This window comes from Leptinotarsa decemlineata, unplaced genomic scaffold, assembly GCF_025532065.1.
Source record: "Leptinotarsa decemlineata unplaced genomic scaffold, Ldec_3_MD MMD2_tig00001719_RagTag_RagTag, whole genome shotgun sequence".
NCBI lineage: Eukaryota > Metazoa > Arthropoda > Insecta > Coleoptera > Chrysomelidae > Leptinotarsa > Leptinotarsa decemlineata.
The window spans coordinates 10696337-10721252 of record NW_027412569.1 but is presented as its reverse complement, the minus strand read 5'-3'; the positions used below and the strand labels follow the sequence as shown (position 1 = coordinate 10721252).

Sequence of the window (24916 nt, the reverse complement as noted above, 5' to 3'; positions counted from 1 at the left end):
ATACAGATTCCAGATCCAAATGTTCATGAACATCTGCTTACGTATGGCCATGAAAACTTCTAGATGCATACCCAACCGTTATATCTACCGGAACCTGAATCTTACTAACCACTACGTTGATGTTCTCCTGGGAAATCATTCCGAGAACATCTTCAGCTAGGTACAGGGAACCATCATTAATACAAAGCATCAGATAAGTACCGCACAGCAGGTTGAGGACAGTTCGGAAGCGAACAGGGGTGAACGAAAGAGATTATAGCTTCTGCAGACAGTAACTGTGTGGTGAGGATTTTCAGACAGCTCAGGGTACTCAACCCTCCGCTTGTGTATCGCATCAAGGTGGAGCATTGCCGCATCGATAATGTCTGCCACAGTAGATTAAGAGGAATATGCAGTCCAAGGTGGACATCATTGCTATGGAACATAAAAAACAGAGTTCACGAAGAAATTGTAAACGACGTCAGGATTCAATGTGAATCAAATTTGAATTAAAAAATGAAAAAACAACTTGAAATTGCTGAAAAAATGTATATCAAAACTGATCGCTGTTTATCCTGATGGAACAAAACAGTAAACTAGATGCAAAAAAGATCAAAGATTTGGAGATCAGTACAGAAATTTCGAATCAATGGATTCAAAACTTGCTATTCTCATGAGTAAATAGATTGCATGATCAGGTCCTATCAAAAAATGATATCTTTCCCAGCGAAGAAACAAAACTTTCAAACTAGTATTTCAAATTGAGAGAAAATGTCAAATAATACCTTCACTAGAATTTCAACACTTTCAAATATTGAAGTTTTAAAGCGACCGAATGAAATGTAAGTGATTAGTAGAGTCTGGAGACTGCTACTGACAATGATTCTGGTCTTTTATCAACATTGTATAATAAATGCCTTCGAAAATATACACCAGGTGGATTCTATTTACACAGATTTCTCAAAGGCATTTGACCGAGTAAACAACAATTTGTTGTTGCATAAACTAAACACTCTGGGTATTCAAGAAAACATTCTGAAATGGATTGAAAATTATCTAGCCTGCAGAGTACGATTTGTAAAATATGGTAATTCAGTATCTTCCTCAATCACGGTTTCATCGGTTGCAAAGCAATGTCCCTCGTTTAAGGACATTGCTTTGCAACCTATTTGTGAATGACTTGGAAGATATTATTCTCTATAATGAATTTCTTTTGTTTGCTGAAACATCTGAAGATGTTTAAATTATTCATGACTCAACTGATACAGAATTATTACAGTATGATTTATCTAACTTTGTCCGCTGGTATGATATAAATCTACTGCAATTCAGTACAGACAAATGTCAAAAATTTACTTTTTTCCGAAACAAAAATGCCATTAACCGGCCATATAAAATGAATCAATCAGAACTGAAAACAACAAACACAGTCAGAGATTTAGGAATCACTCTCTACCAAAAAATGTCATTCAAACCCCATATTGCAAATATTACTTCTGAAGCACTAAAAATGTTATGTTTCATTCTTAGATCTGCAAATGAATTTTATCTCTCACTTCAATTAAAAGCATATATTGTTCAATTGATGAATCAATAATCGAATACAATTCCACAATTTGGTACCCTTCATATCATGTGGATATTAATATGCTTGAAAGTGTTCAAAATAAGTTTTTAAGGTAATCTGCATATGACCTGGGATATTATATTGATGAATATGACTATAAAATATATAAAATATATAATATATATATATATATATATATATATATATATATATATATATATATATATATATATGTGTGTGTGTGAACTTGTTAATTATTTTGTAAAAAATAGGTATTGCCATAAATAAATGATTTAATGAATAAAGAGGGATGTAAAAGAACAAATAACTATATAAGATATAACTTTTTCTGTACCTGGTATACAAGTATCTATATTGTCCTCATGAAAGATTCATAAATGTAAATGTCACAGTTTCTCCCTAACTGATGAAATCCACAAGTTATTCTTCCAACTGGCTTCAAATCCTCAACGGAATAACAATCACTTTAATCCTACATTTCATCATCTTTCGCTTTCAGTAATCCTTTTAATCGAATTCCAACAAGCACACACTTCAGTTGTGACAATCCTTTCGCAAAAAGGTGAATTGCAACTCGAACAAATTTAGTCGACAAAATTCGATTTACCACACATTTCATCTTGACTGACACCTCAAAGAACATTTCAAGCTACCTCCACGTATTCTAAAATCGAAATATCCAATTTCTGGATTGATGAAGAAGCTTTATATCTTGGGTTAAACCTTTGTTTCGAATGAGTCGCTATCGAGTAATAATAGTAATGATACTCCCACACGTGTGTGGGGGAGTAGTATTACCCTTACCCACACCTTGTGTAGGTAGGGGGCTATTGTGAAATATTTCGATAGCTATGTCTACAGAATGGAAATAAAAAGTTTCAGTCACACACTGAAAGAAAAAGCCCCTTCGAAAGAGTTGTTTTCATATAAACATCGCGTCTAGGATTAAGTAATATAAGAATTGTATTATAGTTAAGGAAATAACTGGCAACAGCGCTCATCCTGGTAACTTAGTCGTCTTGGCCCTAACAATCACTCTCGATAAGCTGTTTGACTAGATAACACCGTTAAAATATCATACAATCCACTATATTCAGTAATAAAGAAAATACTTCAACGAAGTGTATCACCTTTAATTTCTAATACATTGAAACAGACGAAAAATGAAACTTACTCAGAATTATGCCTTTGCCAACTTTATTTCTTTATTACGTTTTGATTGAAATCCATAAGAAGCAATCATCCCTGGCGAAACAATGTCATATCCATGAAAAAAACTCCGAAACGCTCACCACATAAGAATAGATTTCATCTTCACTTATCGCAAAAAAATTTCATAGATCACTCTCTGTACAATATGCCACAAGATTTCAAGAGAAAATTGAAAAATTATTTTTTGAGGCATTGCTTCTATTCTGTCGATGGCTTCAGAACACATCTTTTGGACTAACACAACCAATTTTCAAAGTTTTAACATATATAGTCAGTTTAAAATCTGTTTTTCAAACAGATTTTGGATCTCATGAGGATTGGTATCATCCCAAATTCGACAATTTTCTACGTAACCATTCATCCAGAAATGGTTGTCCAATGTATCTCAAAAGTTACCGTTTAGTATGGATTTTGGGCTTGCGGCGTCATTGGTCTATATTCCTTTGAGAACAACGTTAGCCAGCCCATCACTGTCAACGACGAGCACTATAGGTCGATGATTATCAATTTTTTATTTGGTCTGAATTGGATGATCTGGTCACCAACGACATGTGGTTTCATCAGCACGAGGCTACGTGCTTCATTGGATATTCTGCAGGAGCAGAACGGTACGATCCTGTTAGATTTTTTTTGCGAGGTTTTTTGAGTCGCAGGTGTATGCGAATAAGCCATAAACCACAGCGGTCGTACAGTGAAATAAAAATGTTCAAAATTTCACAAATACTCACCGTACTTTCGTTAAGAAGATGATATTTTATGATCCGCCTGGTATTCAACACATTGTAGAAAAAGGAACCATTATAAATTACGTGGGTGTTTCCACCGAATGGATGATCTAAGTTGTATTCCCTGTGAAAAAATACATTTTTTTATTTGACAATTCAAATCTTCAGAACTTTTGATGGACCGAGTTATAGCATATCATACCAGTATAAATTCTAAAGATATATTTATATTGTCTGAAGTAGAATGAATCAACTTTGTTATCAGAATTTTCAAGGCTGCAATTGTCTTTAATCCAAGTCTTGAATATTTTTTGCAATGGCACCAGAGTCCTTCATTTTATTTCAGAAAAATTGATTTATACCATACATAAATATTCATTCATATATTTAAACAGCACAAAATCGATAGTCAAATGCATGTTTTTGATAGATACTCTTCCATTGATTGAAAATTCCGGAAAAAATAAATCAACAAATTGTAAATAATATTTCAATGTAGATGTTATACCGTGATCTATGAAATATATTCATTATTTTCTTGTCCATCTACAGAGTTTCTTCAATTCAGGCAGAGATTCTCAAAGCGTAGTTTTTTCAAATTTACATTCTGTCATCCTTTTGATTTGAAAAGTATTCAGAATCATAACGAAATCATTATCATTCACTTCAAATATTGGAGTTCTTTCTCGAGTTTTTTTTTTTTAATCGTCATGATCACTGTTATATATTATTGGTAACGCTCCGCTATGCATACATACATACAAAATCCAAAACTTCAAGATTGAGTGACACATAATATGAAAAATGAGAAATGAAACTTTCTATTTTTTACTATGTTTCATACTATGTTTCATTTCTCATTCTTCGTGATCTCTTACTACGTAGTAACGGCTACATCTATCAATTTATTGACACATAACAGTTTGTATCCAGTCAGTGTAGTTAATTCCAGGAAATCAAATAATTATTCATCATAAAGGTCATCGAATTGTGAAAATCATAGCAGGATTGCCAGAAATCATTGCCACCGAATTTTGTAAATTGAAAATGAGGAGGTAGAAAATTCGATAATCTTCAGTAACACAATCATAGCAAGAATCTGCTACTAAGTTAGGAAAGAGTCATTTATATGAATTAAGTTACTTTGACATTCGTCCTCTGCCATTTCGCAATATTCGCTTCATTAATAATCAGTGAAGTGAGCAGTAGAGTATAAAATAACTCTAATGAATGGAATTAGTCGTGTTGGTACTTCAATCTCAAACTGAGAGATTTTTCAAGGTTTGTATTGAACTGTAATTCAATTTATGTTTCTTTATTCACCGATGTTGGAATGACTTCAATTCAAGATATCCCCTGAAGATTGTGAAACTAGGAAAAACCCACACAAATAATAACCCGATCAGTATATTTGATAAATACACATTTGTGTGGATGCAAACTTCTTACTTGGTTGGCATATCTCTCCTGTACATCGTCTTATTATCATATTCGTATAAAATAGTGGGTTCGCTTTCTTTCGTCACCCAATACTTCTGTTCCTCCTTTTCATTGGGCGGATTTGAATCCCTCATCCAGCAACCGTAGACATGTTCAGTGTAACGATGGTACACAGGTTTTCCAACAGCGTAAAGAACGCAATCTGTAACAAATTTTCATAAATCAACTCTTGAAGATATAGTGCAATGAAAAACATGTAGCTGTTTTACAAAATATCACATTGAAGTGTTTTGAATGAGTTGAAACCTATACTCAAACTACCAAATCTTGAACCTAAGCCAAATTTTTTATATACTTCGTGATCTTTTTGATATTATAACTATATTGACATTATTACTGACTGATATAGTCCAAGTAAACGATATTGTGCACACTTAAAGTTGGCGGCACTCTCAAAGGCCAAAAAAACCAACACATGGAAATGACAGATCGCGAACTAGTCCACGTGGACTGCAGAATAGGCGGTTCGTATTGGATAATTTTTACTAACCGAGTTTTCTGATTGGCTGAAGATTCAAAAAATTCAATTTCAAGTCATGTTACGGTGACGAACAGAAATCGGGGAATGCGGGGTTGGTTATCGCCGTCGTGTTCAGTCCAGGGACTGATCATGATTTGAGTGTTGAAATTCGATATTGGTGCAGTTATAATTACTTGAAATTTGTGTTATCTGTGGCGTCCTTGGACAAGTACTAATGGTAATTACAAGAGTGATAACAACACAGACTATTTTCAGAGTAGTGATTCTTGTATGCTCATATTAAGGACCAATAAATGTATTATTATTATTATTATCACCTTATGAACGCATGACGCGATGTGATAAGGATTACCAAAACCTTTATACGTTCATCTAATAAAATCATTGAAAAAAACAATATACGACTGTTACAAAAGCAATTTCTACAACTGAAATCATAAGGAAGAAATTGAATACTTTCAGCCATAACGTGAGTTTCTGTAGTGAAACTCTTCAGAATTCGATAAAGAAAGTAGAATTTAGATTTTAAATAATAAACAAACGCCAAGCAATTATGAAAAGCAGAAGAACAGTGAAATTACATAACAAATGCTTAGAACAAATAACTAAATATAGATCAACAGCGAATCTTGGTATGACACTCACGACACAGTTACGAAATGGTGGACTGATGGTTCGACAATGTGTACGCCTAACATGCCTGCAAACAAAGGTTCGCGACTAATCATTGTGCATTGCGGGGGAAGTAAAGGACGGGTTTCGAATTCTCTGAAATTATGTGGAAAAAACTCGAGGACTGCAATGTTGAGAATCATAAGAAAATGAAAGCTAATATTTTCGAGGAATGGTTTGAAGACACATTGATCCCAAATTTGAAAGCGAATAATGTAATAGTTCTGTTTGAAATATGTTTCTCCGTTAACCAGCTATCGCACCCCTACGAACGACAACCCTCGTTGCGAGGGTTGCGAGGGTCGAAATTCGTGCGAGCGAAGCATTAACGAGGTCTTGCCTTTTTACATGTGATTCCTAACACGGGTTGGACTATAGCAAGTGATAATTGATCGTTTAGCCTGGGGCTTGAACCACCTGACGATACAGTTTCAGCATAAGTTAGTGGCATTAGAAAAACACAAAAGAAGCAGCGGTTCAATATAAAAAACATTCTGTAAGGTACATTTGTCTTGGTGGTGTAACTTATTAAAAGCATTCCGCAATATGCGGAAATTAAATTATTGTCCCAGGGAAACGTTAACTAATAAAATTATGGTGAATATTTTCATAATCCCCGGATTATTCAACTCCTCTTCCAACTAACTGATTCTCCTTTCAGTTTTTAATGACTACTCCAGGCTGTCTCAGCTCATAATCTTTCCATCCATATTCATTAAACAAAAAGGGAAATACTCGAAATTGAATATTCCCGCAGAAGAATTGAAAGAGATTTATATCAAATCCCAATAGAGAGTTCTGTCACGTAGAGACTATTTGTCGATCGAAAGCCGGGAAGTTATGAATCGCTATAGGGATTTAATGACTTTCATAAGCGCATCGCAGAGAGGACTTTCGCATCGAAGAAACTAGGGTCGTAATTCAAAACGGAGCTTCCAGTGATGGTTTTTTTGTCTCTGGAGGATGTATCGAGAAGTATCGTTTCTGATAGTATTCATTACTACTTCCGTAAAACATGAGCTGAAGGTTCAAAGGCGATGAAGCAATACATTCATCAACATGTTTTCAGGAGGGATCAATTTTTGAAAAGGAAAGTTTTGGCTTTCTAGTTCTTCATCTTTTTTTTGAGTGTATAATGATGTTTGAGTAAAATCCTGATGTGCATCAAATTCCATTCATAAAATGACTCGACTTCTTCATCTTCAGTCAAAAAATGTGCTAATCCTCCGAAATAGGTAAAAAGCAATGCTATTTTTCAGTTCACTTGAGCACATCCTCTGTATTGAAATGAAATATTAAAATTGATTCAGTTAAATTGTGTATTGACAGTTAGAGAATGGAGGTATTTTTTGTGAACACAGTAGTTATACTACTGTTGTCCCAAGTCAGCATCAAGGACATTCCAAACCCAATGTAAAAATTATTTCCATAGGTTGAATCAATCCTGACACCACAACTCATTCTTTCGAATTTGAATCTACATTCTATTGTGAAACGGTCAACAAGAGTTGACCATTTTGGCAAAGTACAATGTATACATAACAACATTCAGAGTTTTGCTGATGATACTGTGTTGTTTTGCGAAAACAAAAACTGCTTCATCTTGAAACAGAAATTAGAACGTGACCTTCATCAAATTAAATTATGGTTCGACCACAAGCTTTTATTAATTAACTTCGAGAAAACCAACTACCCACCATTCAGTAGTTATGACAACTCTCTACCAGAATATGACATCGAAATCTACAATTCGAAAGTCATGAAACCCACGAAGAAAATCAAATATCTTGGAATAGTTTTAGACAGTAATCTCAGATGGGACCAGTTCATAGACCACATAGTTGAAAAATAACGTTGCATACTTCACAAATTCAATCGGATAGCAGACATACTAGATTTAAAAACAGAAAATAATGTTATAAAAGAGTTTAGTTGAGCCCCATCTGAGATATAAGTGTCGAAAACTCATCTATATTCTCTTGAGGTTATGCAGAAGAGATTTATCAGATGTATCCTACGAAAAAATTACGACTACCCTAACGATTTACTTTATTCAGAATCTGAAATTTTTTATTCCAGACAGTTGTTTTTTATAAATGTTACTGTTGTACAGCGTACAAACAAGAGTTAACAACTCATCCCTATAAATATGCTACACGTTGGAATCATCATCGTCATATCAATCTTACATTTTTACACTTGTACATCTATACGTTTTTACATTTTTATTTATACATATATGTATATATATCTGTATTTTATGGTCCTATGTTTATATGTATTGAATGTATATTTACATGTTTGTTTGTTTACATATTTATAAGTCTAAGTTGACATGTTCGATACCATGTAGTTGGTCCATGAATGAATAAATTTATTTCTTTCTTCTTTCTTCTTCTTTCATTGATATTCAAATCAGTTGAGCAGAAATCACACACACCGTCGAATTTCAAGACGTATTGAGACAATTTTATCACTGTTGATAATTTATTTGTGATATATTCTCGGTGCTCGTTCTAATGCACTTTCAATGGCCTTGAAATTTCACCCATAGAGCTTTTGCCCCAAGAACAAGGTACCTTGAAAATACTTTTTTGTATTTTTGGGCTATATTTGTGAGAGTATAGTTCTCAATATATTCTTTGTTTGATAAAAATCTCCAACATCATATCTGATTCCATCACTCCCAACATACGGTTTCCAACGAAACATACATGTTGCTTCTGCTATGTTGATGACCCTTTTGTCAAAAACGGGCTATGAGGAAATCTTTTACATTCTGTTAAAAATCTGTTAAACTCTGTTAGAATCTGTTGAAATCTTTTGAAATATCATTTTTCCTTAACCACATCGGTCGATTGACTGAGTTGAGCTAACCACATCATCTTGAAGAAAAACTTGTTTTGAATAAACAATGCCATGGACTGCATTGGAGAACTATTCAAACCTCACAAAACTGAGACCATTTATAAGCCAACTAACCAATTACACAACACTATCAAATCGGTCAAGGACAAACGAGAGCCTATGACATCTGCCGGTGTTTACAGGATCCCATATTTATGTGGGTCAGTTTACATCAAAACTGCCAAAAGCAGCATACAAGGACACAGATGTGGCTGCCGCCTCATGTCCTAGTAGAAACAGGTGGCAGGGAGGCATTTGAGATCTATAAGCATCCCAATAATTTCAACAGATGAGAAGAAAGTATGCGGGTCAATAGAATGTAGTATTAAGTACTCAAGAAGGTCAGAAATAGACCTGAATGCAACTACGATCGACATTTCAACAGTAGCATACCTATCACCAACGTGCGGACCAATTAGAACGATCCAGCAGAAGTGCGGACCAATCAGAAGTGATCATTTGTTTGGGCGCCCTAGGCACCTACGACACCATCCCCACCAATATCCCCACTCATCACCTTCCGAAATTATTAATACCAGTGAATACGTAGCTCGCCATCCAGTTATTGCTGAGACTTCAAGAATATAAACTTCCTCTCCGCAGCCTACTAGCCCGGATTTTGTTCAGTAATTGTTTGCTTTCTATTTCAGGTACTGTAGAATTTACAGAATAGTTTGGGCGATATTTCTTGCACAAAATAGATCCATAAAAACTGATTTCTCCCACAGAGAAACTCTTGTTGTCCGCGAACTTCGAAACCGAAATGAAGATTGCGCATTCATGAATTGAAATTCACTTTTTTCTGGCTTACAAAAGCTTAGTTGCAACCTCCTCTGTTCATTAAGACAACAAAAAATTCAATTGGATTTTCGTGATGCCTCAATTTCTGAAAGATGGAAGCCGCGCTTCCTTTATTTTCTGATTTATGAAGCCTTCATAATAGGATATCGATTGCGACGTTATTGGAAGTCCGAAGAGTCTGGGCCTTTGTGCAATCCGAGGTGTACACGAACGAGACCAGATATTGGATAATGGAAATAATGGGCTTAATGAAAGACGAAAGTTAGAATGCGAAATGGAAAGGCGGCAACAAAGGCGCGGAGTTGGGACATTATTTGTAACTATAGCGGCGTAATTTTTGGATAAAAAATTGCCTTCGTTCCGGCGCTATTGAAAACCCGTGTTTAAATACTTTCACAAACGTGGATCGCTGGAAAAAAAATCCACCAGCTAGTCCTAGCTTTCAGTTAGTTTGTATTACACACTAAGTAAAATGTTATTGAAGTTGTTCTCAGAAAACGATATTAAATGATTATGTTGAGAAGTGATTTCAATAACATACTAAGAGACTCAATATTCGAAAAAATAGTTTTCTAATTTCATCAAAGAAACTTGTTTGATAGATATCACGTTGTGATTCTATTAGAAAAACTTCATGAACAGATAAGTTCAATGCTGAAAATAACTTCACAGTGGTCTTTCTAATGCCACATTAGACAGACCTATTTAAAATTTGAAATTAATCACGATGAAAAAGTTACTTTCTATAAAATATGAAATAGCAACGTTTTACTTATGGAAACAACCATTATTGAATTGCAAAATCGTAAAAAAGTTCACGATGAACAAAACGTAAACGATACAAACTGTTACGGTGTACATGTATCATGTATCAAATGGTTTGAACATTTAAAAAATTGTCGATGATTCAAGTTTGTATAGTTATATGGATCTTCATGAAGTAAACTCAGCTACTTTGTCTTCATTTTTTACAAGCTTTCATCAATACCAACATGGAATACCGACCAATATGGCGATCTAGTTTTGTTGTGCACCGTCTTAATGTGAGTATCAAATAGGAGAATTTACTGAGAAGAATATGAACGATGAAGTAACGTCACTCTGAATCAAATATGGCGGAGCACCAACACGACGGATTAGTTTTTTATGCCCTCCTATAAAAGAACTATCAAATGAAAATGGTTGCTCGAAAAAATAAGAACAATAACATGACGTCAGTTTAATTTAAATATTGTGGACTTCCAAAGATCTAAGACCATGTTTTATGCACCCCTACAATATGCATATCGATTGTAAGAGTGAAAAATATGAGATAGCGGAAAACCCAGATGGTTGTTATACCAATTTTTAAAGAGTTTCGAGGTCAGGGACTGTTTGGAGATGTTCGAACAAATATTGTAGAGGCCGGTCATGCAAAAATGACGTATCAAATAAAATGAATATACTACGAAGTTGGGTCCAAGTACAATATCAGAACCTGCTTCAGATCCGGAAACACTATCCGTAGCAGCCTCACGAAAACCAGGCCACCAAACGTGGACTGCGGTTCCAAGAATTGGTATTCAACGGACACTCTGTGCGTGCGAAAAATCCTATATCGGTGAAACTAAGAGGCCATTGAAGGTTCGCATTGTCGAGCACAAGAAACACACACAGCGAGGGAAAAGCAGCAAATCAGGAATAGCAGAGCATGTTCGGACCCATCAACATAACAAAAGATGTGGTCCCAAGCTGAGATCATACACAGGGAGGAACATTGGTTTAGGAGGAAATTCAAAGAAGCCGCTTACATGTTGTTCAACAATGCACTCAGTCAAGCTAGCGTAGAGATACGCAACATATGGCAACCCATAATCAAGCGAACAATGGCCAACTTCCGCCAAACGGTCATCTCCCGCTAAACCGGTGAAGCGGACAAAGGAAAGCGGAGATAAGTAAAAGTACTTGATTGTCCCATGAATAGTCATCTCTCGGAGGAATCAGTCCAGTCATCACCCGAAGACGATTGTGGATACTAACAATCGAAACGTTGTGAAGTAACGGCTTGGAATCTCTTAACTTTTTATTTTTGTTTTTAAATTTTTATTCAATCGTTCTATTTTTACTTATATTTAATTTCACTGTAATTTCGTTTCATGTTTTTTTTGCTCAAACTAATTGTTGTTTAAATCTATTCAGTTTCACTTATTTTTATTTTAGTTCTCTCAGGGATTTCAAATCATGTTATCAGACAATGGAAGTCTGAACTGATGAAATTTACTACGAAATATGTCCAGCAGAAACTAAAAATTTGAAACAATTTATTGTTATGAATATTTTTAAGTAGAAGGTATTCTTTCCAAGCACTTAGAAGATGAAAAACTATTACAATCCACAATGTATATGATGTAAAATAATTGGCATAAGTGATTCTGAGAAAAAAGGTTATGTTTTTTGTAAAATAAAGCTCTTATATCGTATAAATTGTGTAATGTGATGAGACCAATTCTATTACTTCTACTTTTTCAAGGTCTTGTAAGTAGAAACTTGTGATCAAAAATTATTCACTCGTGGAGGAAAATAATTCTACATGAAAATACGTGTTTCATTGTCGAATTTATTGATGACGCATGTGTATTCTTTCGCCGACCCAACTGTAGTTCTCTCTACACTCACCTTTTGACCTGTTCGTGAACCCGCTGTACGTGATATTATCTTGGAATGGTCTCACCTCCCACCTACTGAGGAGGTCAATGAGAGACACTCCGCTGGGGGTGCTGCATTTGATGGGTTCCCTGATGTCGCACTCAGGGCATTGAATAGGGGGCCCGCAAAGATCCTCGAGGGAGACCTTATCCGGAGGTAGAACGCCGAAAATAGTCTCCTTGCCCCGTTCTGTGGTTATTCTTGGGGGTAGAGGCATTCTTGGGTCGATTTCTGGAAAAAAAATCGAAAATAGGTGCCAAGTTCTTATTTTGAAATTAGTTATTACGATATTGATAGTCAATATCAGTATTTGTCTAAGTTTTGGGAAAGAAAGTTTTTGGCTTCCTACTACTCCATCTTGATACAAAAAAAAGAAGGATGATCTACACATCCATGTATAGAGTTACTTCCTTCCTTTCTTTGGAAGACTCCCTCAATTATAACCCCTTCAATTGTCTAAGTTATTTATTTTTTGAATTATTTTCATGAAACCAACTGTATATTGCTCACTCCTGTTGGAGGAAGATGTTCACTATGATTTTCTCAACATTGGAAATAACATTAACCTAAAATTAAGAAAATGTCTTTATAGGTTCAGACTTCTGAGAAATATAGTTGTAGTGAAAACACTATTGATGTTTTATCATGCATTATTTTCCTAGGGAATCATAGCCTGGGGTGGTGCATATGAAAATTCACTAAAATCTGTCAAGTCTATTAATGAATATGCAATAAAAATTATTTTTAAAAATCTTTCGGATTTCTATCAAAAGTTTTATTCAGAAAATGTTTCATTTTGAATCTCAAACAAACATTTCACAAAATCAGTGCCATCTATATAAAAAACATTTTGCAAATACTGACATGATAGTATAATACAAGATCAAACACCAATGAATGCTTTCAAATTGCTAAGTGTAGTCTACATTCAATGTATTGGTTGTAAAATTCACAATATGATTCCACGAGAAATTAAAAAGTTGAGAAAAACAGCATTTAAAAAAATTACACAATTGGATATTAGATAATAGTGAAAAAATTGAAAATGTGTTCACCCACATTGAAATGATTCAATTCAACAGATGATTTATTTCACCCTCATTCATAATAAAATACTATTGTTGATACATTCCATCATTTCAATTTATTTTTCCATGAACAATATCTATTAACAGTTATTATTATCTTTATTTTTCAACTAACCCAGTCAAACACTTAGCAGACTGTGTTAAAATATTATGCATGTACTAACAATTTTCCAGTATTTATTGACATTCATTTGTTAATTAATTTGAATTAAAAAAAATATCAAGCTAAGTATCATTAATTGATTTCCCCTTAATTTGTATAGTCTTTGTTTTTTCAAAAGATTTCAGTATTTTGTACCACCAACTTTGAGATTATGGGTGAAATTTTGTATGGCTGCACCATCAGATTGAAAAAAATGCTTCACTAGCATATTTTTGGGGGTTCCAGAAATACCGGACCTAAGAAATAAAACACAAAAATTTCAAAAAAAAAAGTATTCATTTTTCAACATGATCTCCTTGCAGATGTATACACTTTTCCACCTTTCCCACCGACGTTCAATAAGTTCTTTACCGTTTTCATAATAAGAACTATCTTGCTCCTCAGAATAACCATTAACCGCCGACATCACATGTTCCTTGTTGGAAAATCTATGACCACTGAGTCATTTTTTCAAGTTTGGAAACAGACAACGTTAATTATTGATGGCTGTGAAACAAATACCAAACAACACAGCGTCTTCAAACTTGAAACATGTGCTCTATAGATTGTGTACTTTCAAATACCGTAATATTTTTCAAACAACTACCGTCATCTCTAGATCAGGCTGGGAACTTCTAGGACCACCCAGGAAGAGATTACCAATCCGAATGAAAAAATCGATATCACGATATTTCAATTGAAGAATGGATTCAAGAAATCAATTAACATTGTCTCAAATACAAAATAATCCGAGAATTCTGACAGTTTAATTTTGTAATAAATTTTGTCATTGATGCGTTATAAATGATGTAGAATGTTGAAGGACAAACCAGCCAAAGTTCTAGCTATATTCAAGAAAGAAAATGAAAAATTACCTGAGAATTACAGACCCTATCCAAAGTAATGGAAAAATATATTTTAATACAGTTTAGTATTTACATGGAAAGGAATAATTTCTTACATAATTATCAGTTTGGGTGTAGGAAAGGTAAAAGTGCCATAGACGCTATAAACAAATTAGCTAATAACATTATTGAAGCTTTTGAAAATTAACAATCCTGTTCAACTATCTTCACAGATCTGTCGAAGGCTTTCGATTGTGTCAGTCATGATAAACTGTTGGAGAAATTAGAATGGTATGGCATAAGAGGAATTCCCAATAAAATAATTGAATCATATTTAGCTAACAGAACACAAAGAGTTTACAATAACAATATGATAAGTCAAGAACGTATTATCAAAAGGGGAGTCCCACAAGGATCCATACTGGGGCCTTTCCTGTTCCTAATTTATGCTAATTATTCACCTTCATATATGCATCTCAAACTTGAATTACTGACAATATTATACGCTGACGACACGTCATTTTCTGTACATATAGATAGAACCCGTGATGTTGATAACATATCGGCAAATATTTGTGCTCCTGCTAAACAGTGGTTTGACTCTAATGAACTGTATATGAATGAAACAAAAACAGAAATTTGTGTATTTTCAAACTGTCACACTGGTGCCATTTCTACATCAGAAAGTATAAAATTTTTTGGAGTTCATCTTAACTCGTCTCTTGCCTGGACCACCCACATCAGTAATCTTTGCAACAAACTAGCAAAATCTGTTTATGCCATTGGGCGAATAGCTACAACGGCTGGTCAGAAAGCAGCTCTAATGACATACTACGCCTTGTTCCACTCAGCAATGAGTTATGGGTTGCTATGCTGGGGTAATGCAAGATACACCCATCTTCAAAGAATATTTGTCTTGCAAAAAGTTGCTGTACGTAGCATTGTTGAAGCTGAATATAATGAACACTGTAAGCCTTTGTTTGAGAATACAGGAATCATGACTCTATTCTCACAAATTAACTTTGACAATGTTCTGCATGTCAAAGAAAATTATCACACACTCACAACACACTCGGATATTTACTCCTACAAAACACGCAATACAAAATATTTGTATTTTTTATGGGCGCAATGGAGTTCTATTCTATTCTATTCTATCAAAGACAATGGCCAAACTATATTATTGAGGTTTTGTCATCAAATACTGAAGGAAATAACGAAGAAAAAATGCTTTTTAAAGGTTTAACAGGTCCAACTCTTTAGGAAGGATCCAAGGAATGCAAAGTATAATTATTACTATTAAACCGGGAGAAGGAAACATTAAAAGCAGATAGTTGTTGGTTCACAGATGGATCAAAAACACCTACCGGTTCTGGTGCAAGTGTTTTCAGTCGCAGACCTACGACAGAGTTATCTACCTGCCTAGGAACTTATGCGACTGTATTTCAAGCGGAAATTTACGCTATTGAATTGTGTGCAGAGAGATTGGATAAATCCAACCTCACTCACATGTGAATAAAAATATTCTCGAAGAGTCAAGCGGCGTTGGAAGCTCTTGGCTCCTACCTAGCAACGTCTAAATTGGTAGCAAACTGCCAAAAAAGACTCTCCTCGATAGGAAGACTAAATAGATTGTCTTTGGTCTGGATTCCTGGCCATACTGGCCTGGAAGGCAATGAAGCTGCTGACTCTCTTGCAAAGGAGGGTGCTGCAAGCGACTTCATTGGACCAGAACCTGTCATTGGCATCGCTTTGGGCTTTGCCAAACAAACACTGAACACCTGATTGGCAAGAAGAGTTATAGACTTCTGGCAAAATCTTTCAGGATTGGCTCACTCCAAGGCGTTTATTCACCCTTCGAAGCTTGATTCCAAACAGTTGTTGGACTGCAGTAGGGATGAACTACGATGTCTAACAGTCCTTCTTACAGGTCACTGTCATTTGAGTCACCATATGCAGAGACTCGGGCTGTCGGAAGACAGTGTGGGTCGCTCTGTCTGGAAAATGACGGAACAGCAGAGCACATACTTTGTGTCTGCCCCGCTGGGGACCAAATCTGGTTTTTAGAGTTCGGCAGAGCCGTACTCTTGCCATCTGACCTGAAAGACCTTAAAGCCTCACGGCTTCGTTGAGAATGAGTGTGAATAGTTGTGAGCCACAGTAAACCATTGCGGGTTGCGGTGGAGGGTCGAATAGACCCAATCACTCTGGACGTAACCTAACCTAACTATTGAACAGTGAAAAACCTGTCAATTCAATTCTCTATTCAATTATGAATCATTTCTCAAAATTCCAATTACAGCAATTTCCCAATAATCAGTCATGGCTCAGAGTATCGAATGCTTTGCGAACTCACTAAGTAAGTATGCAAATATTAGATTCTTTGCCAGATGAAAATATATCCAGGGAGTCGCAGTTCCACTGGAACCCCGGAACTATTTACAACGAAAACACCACGTCAAACTCCGGAACTCCGGGATAATATTTACTCTCCGTCTACTCACCATTCATCTGGAACTCTCCTCGGGTGGTTTGCAGCTCGTTCTTGCTTATGCAGTAGTATTTATAGCTCAGATCGGTAGGATTTATCCTCGTTATGTTCAGTTGCATCCGAGACCTATACCCGTTCCTGTCGAGGGAGTTGTCCATCCTGTATTTGTCGCCGTTTTCCAGAAGGCGGCCGTCTGAACGCTCCCAGTATCTGAAAGACGGAAATGAAGGTGGAAATATTGGAATTGAACGATGAAAATGTGGTTTTTTAATCAGTAGGGAATAGGTGGTATCATTGAATGAAACTCCATGTTTTCTTCAATGAAAAATCTATGAATCATGAACACTGAAAACATAAAATTGCCTCCAAAGTTCAATTTACTCACCGCAAGGGTTCAGGAAAAGCCTCAGTCTCACATTCTAAAACAGCCGTTGATCCATTCGCAACCCCCAGCATCTGGTTAGAAATGCGGATGAGGGGAGGAACTGTGAGAAAATTTTGGTGAATTAGTTTTTGTTCGATAATTCAGAAAAGTATTGCAGTTCTAGTGCTGGTACATATGTCTGATACATCAATAAACGAGACACATATTTGGCTGCAAAAAAAAAATTCAATAATTTCATGCCGTTTCAGTCATCACTGAGGCTTGTTTATCGTTTTGATGCAGTGGATTATTCTGGCTCACAAATACGCAAAGTGAAATGTACATATCCGTCATTAATGAATTAGCTTTTTGTGTGGTTTCAACCTGTGGCAAACATTTCAGGGCACGCAGTACCGATATTGAATGGAATGTTCACACAAAAGCTGTGTATATACATTTGGTATTCATGAACATTACTAACAAACAATGGAACTTTTTGAAAGTTGAAAGAAGTGTTTCATTATAATTCATCATGTATCATCACGTTCTTCTATGATAAAAATAGAAGAATTAATCACTGTGAAAGATTGCGGTGATCCCCAGGGATCCATTTCGAGACCTCTAGTTTTTTGTCTATATACGTTCTATTCCAATTCAGTTTCAGATGTGATGATGAGTATTTGCAAATGACATAATAAAATTGAGGGTGTTATAAAAAAAACTGAGAAATCCAACTTATCATGTCGTAAATGAATCATTTTCTAGTTAATATTCAAAGATGGGGGTGGCCAAGTCAGATGACACCCTGTATAAAAAATTCATGGATATATTCTGAGAGCCCCCATCAAGTGCCAATAGCAAAATGTGGACAGATTTTCAATATGTCTGCGAATAAAGAAGATATAGGCAAAAAAAAATTTGGGATTTTTTTGTTTTTGCTGTATATCTCCAAAATCAAATGTAATATATTCGATTTCCTTACATCATTGAATAGATCTCTAAAATACGCAACTTTGCCATAATTTAACCGACACTCTATCTCTTATCGTTTACGAGATCCCCATGTACAGAAACGAATTTGAATAGCCCTGTAGAATGTTTCTTCCTAATTAACATTTAAGCTTTGCACTTTCACTCACTTATCTAAAAATAAAACAACTTAGTTCTACTTTCGAAGTCATTACCTACCAATACTTCAGTAACTTGACAATATTACAATAAAAACTAAAAAAAAATCGAGAAAACTAATAAGGACTGTACCAAATAGATTCAAGAAAATATAATGAATTGAAGTTTAAATCAATTTCGTTTCGAAGATTTATTTTCTTGTTTTTTTTTGTCCTTCAAAACGTCGTTGATTCCTTCAATAGAAAATAAATTATTGAAAATATTTCAGTTAACAAAATTAGAAAATGATTCGAAGTTACAAAACCAAAATCTCCTGTAATCTTTTTGGAATCACCACCGGCCCTTCAATACTCACAGTGAATTTCCACGAGGAAAGTCTGATTCGCCTGCGGAGGTACACCATTATCAGCTATACACATGTAGGTTCCCATATGATCCCGATTTATTTGTGTGAGGTTAAGCGTAGGTCCAGACGCTTGAACATCTGGAAACATTAACACTTGGGTTAACAAGATAATTTATTGATCTAGAAGTTTCTTGTCTTCCAATTGAGTATTTTCAGTGAATATTATATTTTCAGCACAATATTCAGTATAACTAAACAACAAATATGCAGATTGGACCATCGAAAGCAAGGCGGAAGAACAAAAATTGGAAAATATGTCGTTTGCTCATAAGGGAGGCAAATTCTGACTGTCTCACCTTGTATAATCTTTCAATATGCATTTATGTACAGTAAGGTCTGAAAGAACAATTCAATTCGATTTTAGGCCATGTTCCACCCAGAAGCATCATAGTGTTACGTTTTCCCCGTGGGTTCCACAATAATTGTCAACGCTACACAGTTGAAGTCAACTTCATTCACTAATTCATTGTCAATTCAACCCAAAAACTCTAACTGAGCTTCAGACTGATTCTCAAATATCTATCGCTTCATTATCCCACTTCGTACCGCACTCTCAACTAAACTCGCCTCATCCGCCTGTTGGTGGTGCTTATATATCCCAATGGATGTCTTCGGAAGCCGATAGATAGGAATATTCTCAAAGTGACGCGACTTGTCGAACGATCGAGAAGTAACAATCAATTGACGAAGAGCAGCGGCGGCCAGCGTTATTTTTTCAAGGGAATAATTTGCAACAATAGTTAATTGTGAAATGAATTCAAAACAAGCACTTTGCTCAGACCCCACAGTACTACTTTTGACGCGCGTTTCAACCACCAAGATGACGTCTTCAGGAGACGCATCTGAAAGAGTATTGCAGTTCTGGTCTTTGAAAGGAGTACCTGTTTGGTACTCCTGTACCCCTGTACTCCTTATGGTAATTATGAACATCATCATTGTTGATATCACATGCAAAAGAAATGATTATAATCACCTTGCCAAGCTCCTCTATTGATGGGGCGGTTGTCGAGTCTCTGCCATGTTATTCGGGGGGTAGGGACACCTGTGGCCGAACAATGGAGACGAACATGTTCACCCTCGTGGACGACAATCGGACCCATAGGACCAGAGTGAGCTCCTGTAAAGAACAGAACACGATCAGCAATTTTCATAATATCCAACATAATTTTCATTGACAGGTTAGTTGAATATATATCATGAGATTTATCAAACAAAAGATAAAAACAATAATCGATACAAAATCATCTTTCAAGTAGAAGGTAGGTAAAATCTTAATTCCAAGTTTTGTGCAAATTGTCGGCCCATTTTACAACTGATAATTGAACAATATCTGAACAAAATATAAGAGTGTTTAATTCCTATTTATTTCACAATTATCATAGTGAAATTAGTATCTGAATATTTCAGTGCGATCTCGAAATTAATTGCAGAAAATACTTATGAAATAAATTTGGTGTCAGAGTTGGGTCGTCATCATGTCAAAATAAATTTGGTGTCAGAGTTGGGTCCTCATCATTTCGAAATGAAGTTTATGTCAAAATTGGTTCCTCATCATTTAAACGTGAATTTGGTGTGATAACTAGGTGCTCATCATTTTGAAATTAATTTGGTGTCAGAGTTGGGTCCTCGTGATTTAAAAAAAAATGTGTCAGAGTTGGGTCCTTATTATTTCGGAATAAAGTTGGTGTCAAAATTGGCTCCTCATTATTTTAAAGTAAATTTGGTGTCAGAACTGGGTCCTCATCATGTTTGAATAATTTTGGTGTCAGAGTTGGGTCCTCATCATTTCGGAATGAATTTGGTGTCGGAGTTGGGTCCTTATCATTCTGAAATGAATTTAGTGTCATAGTTGGGTCCTCATGATTTAAAAAAAAATTGTGTCAGAGTTGGGTCCTCATAATTTCGGAATAAAGTTGGTGTCAAAATTGGCTCCTCATTATTTTAAAGTAAATTTGGTATCAGAACTGGGTCCTCATCATGTTTAAATAATTTTGGTGTCAGAGTTGGGTCCTCATCATTTCGGAATGAATTTGGTGTCAGAGTTGGGTCATTATCATTCTGAAATGAATATAGTGTCATAGTTGGGTCCTCATGATTTAAAAAAAAATTGTGTCAGAGTTGGGTCCTCATAATTTCGGAATAAAGTTGGTGTCAAAATTGGCTCCTCATTATTTTAAAGTAAATTTGGTATCAGAACTGGGTCCTCATCATGTTTAAATAATTTTGGTGTCAGAGTTGGGTCCTCATCATTTCGGAATGAATTTGGTGTCAGAGTTGGGTCCTTATCATTCTGAAATGAATTTAGTGTCATAGTTGGGTCCTCATGATTTAAAAAAAAAATTGTGTCAGAGTTGGGTCCTCATTATTTCGGAATAAAGTTGGTGTCAAAATTGGCTCCTCATTATTTTAAAGTAAATTTGGTGTCAGAACTGGGTCCTCATCATTTTTAGATAATTTTGGTGTCAGAGTTGGGTCCTCATCATTTCGGAATGAATTTGGTGTCAGAGTTGGGTCCCTATTATTTTGAAATAAATGATGTTTCATAGTTGGGTCCTCATGATTTAAAAAAAAAATTGTGTCAGAGTTGGGTCCTCATTATTTCGGAATAAAGTTGGTGTCAAAGTTGGTTCCTCATTATTTTGAAGTAAATTTGGTGTCAGAACTGGGTCCTCATCATTTTGAAATAATGTTGGTGTCAGAGTTGGGTCCTCATCATTTCAGAATGAATTTGGTGTCAGAGTTGGGTCCTTATCATTTTGAAATGAATTTGGTGTCAAAATTGATTTTTCATTGTCTTAAAATGAATTTGATGTCAGAACTGGCTTCTCGTCATTTTGAAATATATTTGGTGTCAGAGTTGTGTCCTCATCATTCTGAAATGAATTTGCTGTCGGAGTTGGGTCATCATTTGTAGATTGTAGTTCGACTCAGATACATATGCACCATTTCATAAAGCTCATTGCACGAGGGAAAGCACTTCAACAAGAGTTATTCCCGCTATTCAACAAAACTCCTGCATCGGAAGTAAATTCTGAAAGCACCTAATTCACGGTTGAATACCTTGTTCATCGAAGTGAAAGTTCTCCCAACATTTACGGGTAGTATTTGCCGCAAAACATACGGTAATAAATCAAGTGTGAGAACAACACTTCAACGCCGCAGGCGTTTGCTCGTGTCACGTCACGGCCACCTGCGATTGTTGCTGGATTGCCGTGCACGAAGTGAGAGTCGTTCCTGTATCAGTGATCAATCAAATTCCCTGGATTTTTGTACCACTGTTGCTATTTTCCGCAATAGCAGTCAGGCAAGGGGCGAGAGAATTGGAAAGATTAGTAAATATCGAATCAGAAGTGGGATCGGCTGTCTAACTCATGGAATCATTCATCATATTATTCTGGAAACGATCTGGAATTTCAAAAAATTGCTGTGATGCTGTGTCTCACATTTGTTCATATAATATCTAAGGCTTACAACAATGAAAGGTATTTCAGAGTAATCGCTACATCAACCAGAAGTAGACAATACTCTTTATAAAAACCCAAATTGAATTCCCTTCGTGTACCTATTCGAAACAAGTATATGTGTATAGTACATTCCGGTTGTTCGTGGTGTCGCTAAAACGTGTACTAGGAAATGACAGTTGACACTGACGGAAGAACGGAGATGTGGGCACTGTTTGGTGAAACTAGACACGTTGTGCATGAAAATGAGAAATGTAAAATATGAGATTAATGCTGTAATTCTAAATAAGTATGTAAATAAAGCTTGTAAATAGCATTCCTAGTGTGGTAAATGAGAACACATGGCGCAATCTGGACAAGAGGAATTGAAGCTCTAAAAATGGATTCGAAACCACCATATTTTAAAGTTGGAAATTCAAAAACCGCCAACTTATGGTCGAAGTTTGAACAATCTTTTGAGGTATTCCTGTTGTCTGCTGGATTAACGGAAGCTGATGACAAGAGAAAGTGCAATTTATTACTACACTGCATGGGACAAGAAGGCCTAGATGTGTGTGTTGAGTTGAAACCAAATGAAATTGACAAATTTGAAGTACTGGTTATGAAGTTCAATGATTATTTGGTGCCCAAAGTCAATGTGACATATATGTAAAACACAAATTCTTCATGAGAAATCAAAAAACTTAGAAAGGTTTGACAATATATTACAGAATTGAAATCATTCGCAAGTTCATGTGATTTGGAACCTAATTCAACACTAAATAAATGTGTCGATATGTGTCGAGTTACTTTAGCAACAGAGAGTCACATTAAGGACATATCAAGCGAGGCAATAGCTATGAATAAAGGTTTTATCTTCCTCTTGAAGATGATCACTTGGTGATCGAAACACGTGTCGAGGTGTAAAAATAACGATTTGGTGTTGGGAAAAAACTCCAGTAATATTCATTACCACACCAAAAGTTCCAAACAGTACATCCTAAATATATCTACACCAATCATCAAATTGGAAAATAACATCATTTGTTTTTCTGAGTAGCTCATTTGCATCTGGGCTGGATACCATTATAGATATATTGTCTGCAAACATAAACCTCTCCATCATTTATGTAATCAGGAAGGTCGTTGATGAACAATAAGAAAATTAAGGGGCCGAGATCGCTCCCCTGGGGAATACCAGTGTCGATCAAGTGAAGAAATTAGAAGTCTTCAATAACGAGTAGATCAGGTGGCAACAGTTATTGGGTTGGCTGAGAAAGTATATCAATTGACCTTATAAACGGCAAAAAAGACGTGTTGCTTGTGAAAATACCAAATTCCAGAACACATAATGAGAGAAATTTTGTTGTAACTGGGCAACAAAACATTTCATTTCATCAGGTCACGATAATCTCCATCATAGAAACATTGGTTCACTGTGAATTCCTCGTTCCTCATCCCTTTGAAGTATTTTGAAATGTCTTAGGGAGGTTCTTCATTATCAAATCTAGATCCAAACTGTGAATCACCTCTGGAACATTGTTCTGTTGCCCTTCAAGTAATTTAGAATGTATTCAAAGAACTATTGAAGTCTTCATGGTTAGTAATAATAATAATAACTCAGCTGAAACTAACTCTCGACCATTATCTGATGAAAGTGTATGCCGAAGCGAGCAAAAAGTTTCCCCAACTCATCGTCATCACGTCCCAATCAGAGCCATAAATGAAAAATGCTGACCACGAGCTGTATAATATTACAGAACATACACAGAACATTAATTTATCATAACCTGCATCAGCAACGAAGTCACCGGGCCACAAATAACAATCGGAAACTGAACAGTAATAAAAAACAATATATTACACATCGATGAAACCGATGCAAAATGCACAGGCCGTAATATTGGACGTTAGTGATGTCGCTGATCCGGATAATTCGATAAAACATGAGAGGGTCCGCTAATTCATTTTAGATGTCAAATGCAGGTTTTATGCAGCCGCGTTCCTGAATTTTAAACAGGACTGGGTTGCTCGTGCATATCCAATTAACTATAATTTGATTCTCTTGATGGGTGAACTGTGGAACTGCTCTACTCCACATACACTCGTAAGTACAGGACAATGTTGTCTGATACAGAGAAGCCTTGGAAGCCACTGTTCGAAGATGACCTCTGGAGTATTACAACTTACCCATTGAAAGGTAATGCCTCTTCAATCCATGTTCACACACGTTTCGAGTTTTGCAGATGGCGATTGGTGGGTCAACGTCAGCCGGTGATTGGGATACCAGTAGACACTTTCCTAGGAACCAGCGTGAAGTTATACACATTACAGAAACTTCTAGTGCTTCATAAGGCTCTAATTACCCGTGGATTGGGCTACCTATCGGGCGCGTCTCCAGGTTGCGGATAGAGAAACGGCCAGGGGACTGGGAGCCCTGTCTGGGAAGCTACAGACGTTGT

At 35.8% G+C, this 24916-nt stretch overlaps 1 protein-coding gene across 2 annotated transcripts in view; it reads right to left on the bottom strand.

Annotated features, from left to right (window-relative positions):
• Positions 1-24916, bottom strand: part of LOC111515702 (uncharacterized) — a 78600-nt gene that overhangs the window by 6818 nt on the left and 46866 nt on the right. For both annotated transcript variants that reach the window (XM_023171912.2, XM_074176491.1), the window contains 7 exons: positions 19988-20131; positions 18964-19092; positions 17502-17601; positions 17130-17326; positions 12521-12781; positions 4954-5146; positions 3508-3628 (listed from right to left, as the gene is read on the bottom strand). In XM_023171912.2, coding sequence (XP_023027680.2) covers positions 3508-3628; positions 4954-5146; positions 12521-12781; positions 17130-17326; positions 17502-17601; positions 18964-19092; positions 19988-20131 — 1145 coding nt within the window. The remainder of the gene's footprint in view (positions 1-3507; positions 3629-4953; positions 5147-12520; positions 12782-17129; positions 17327-17501; positions 17602-18963; positions 19093-19987; positions 20132-24916) is intronic.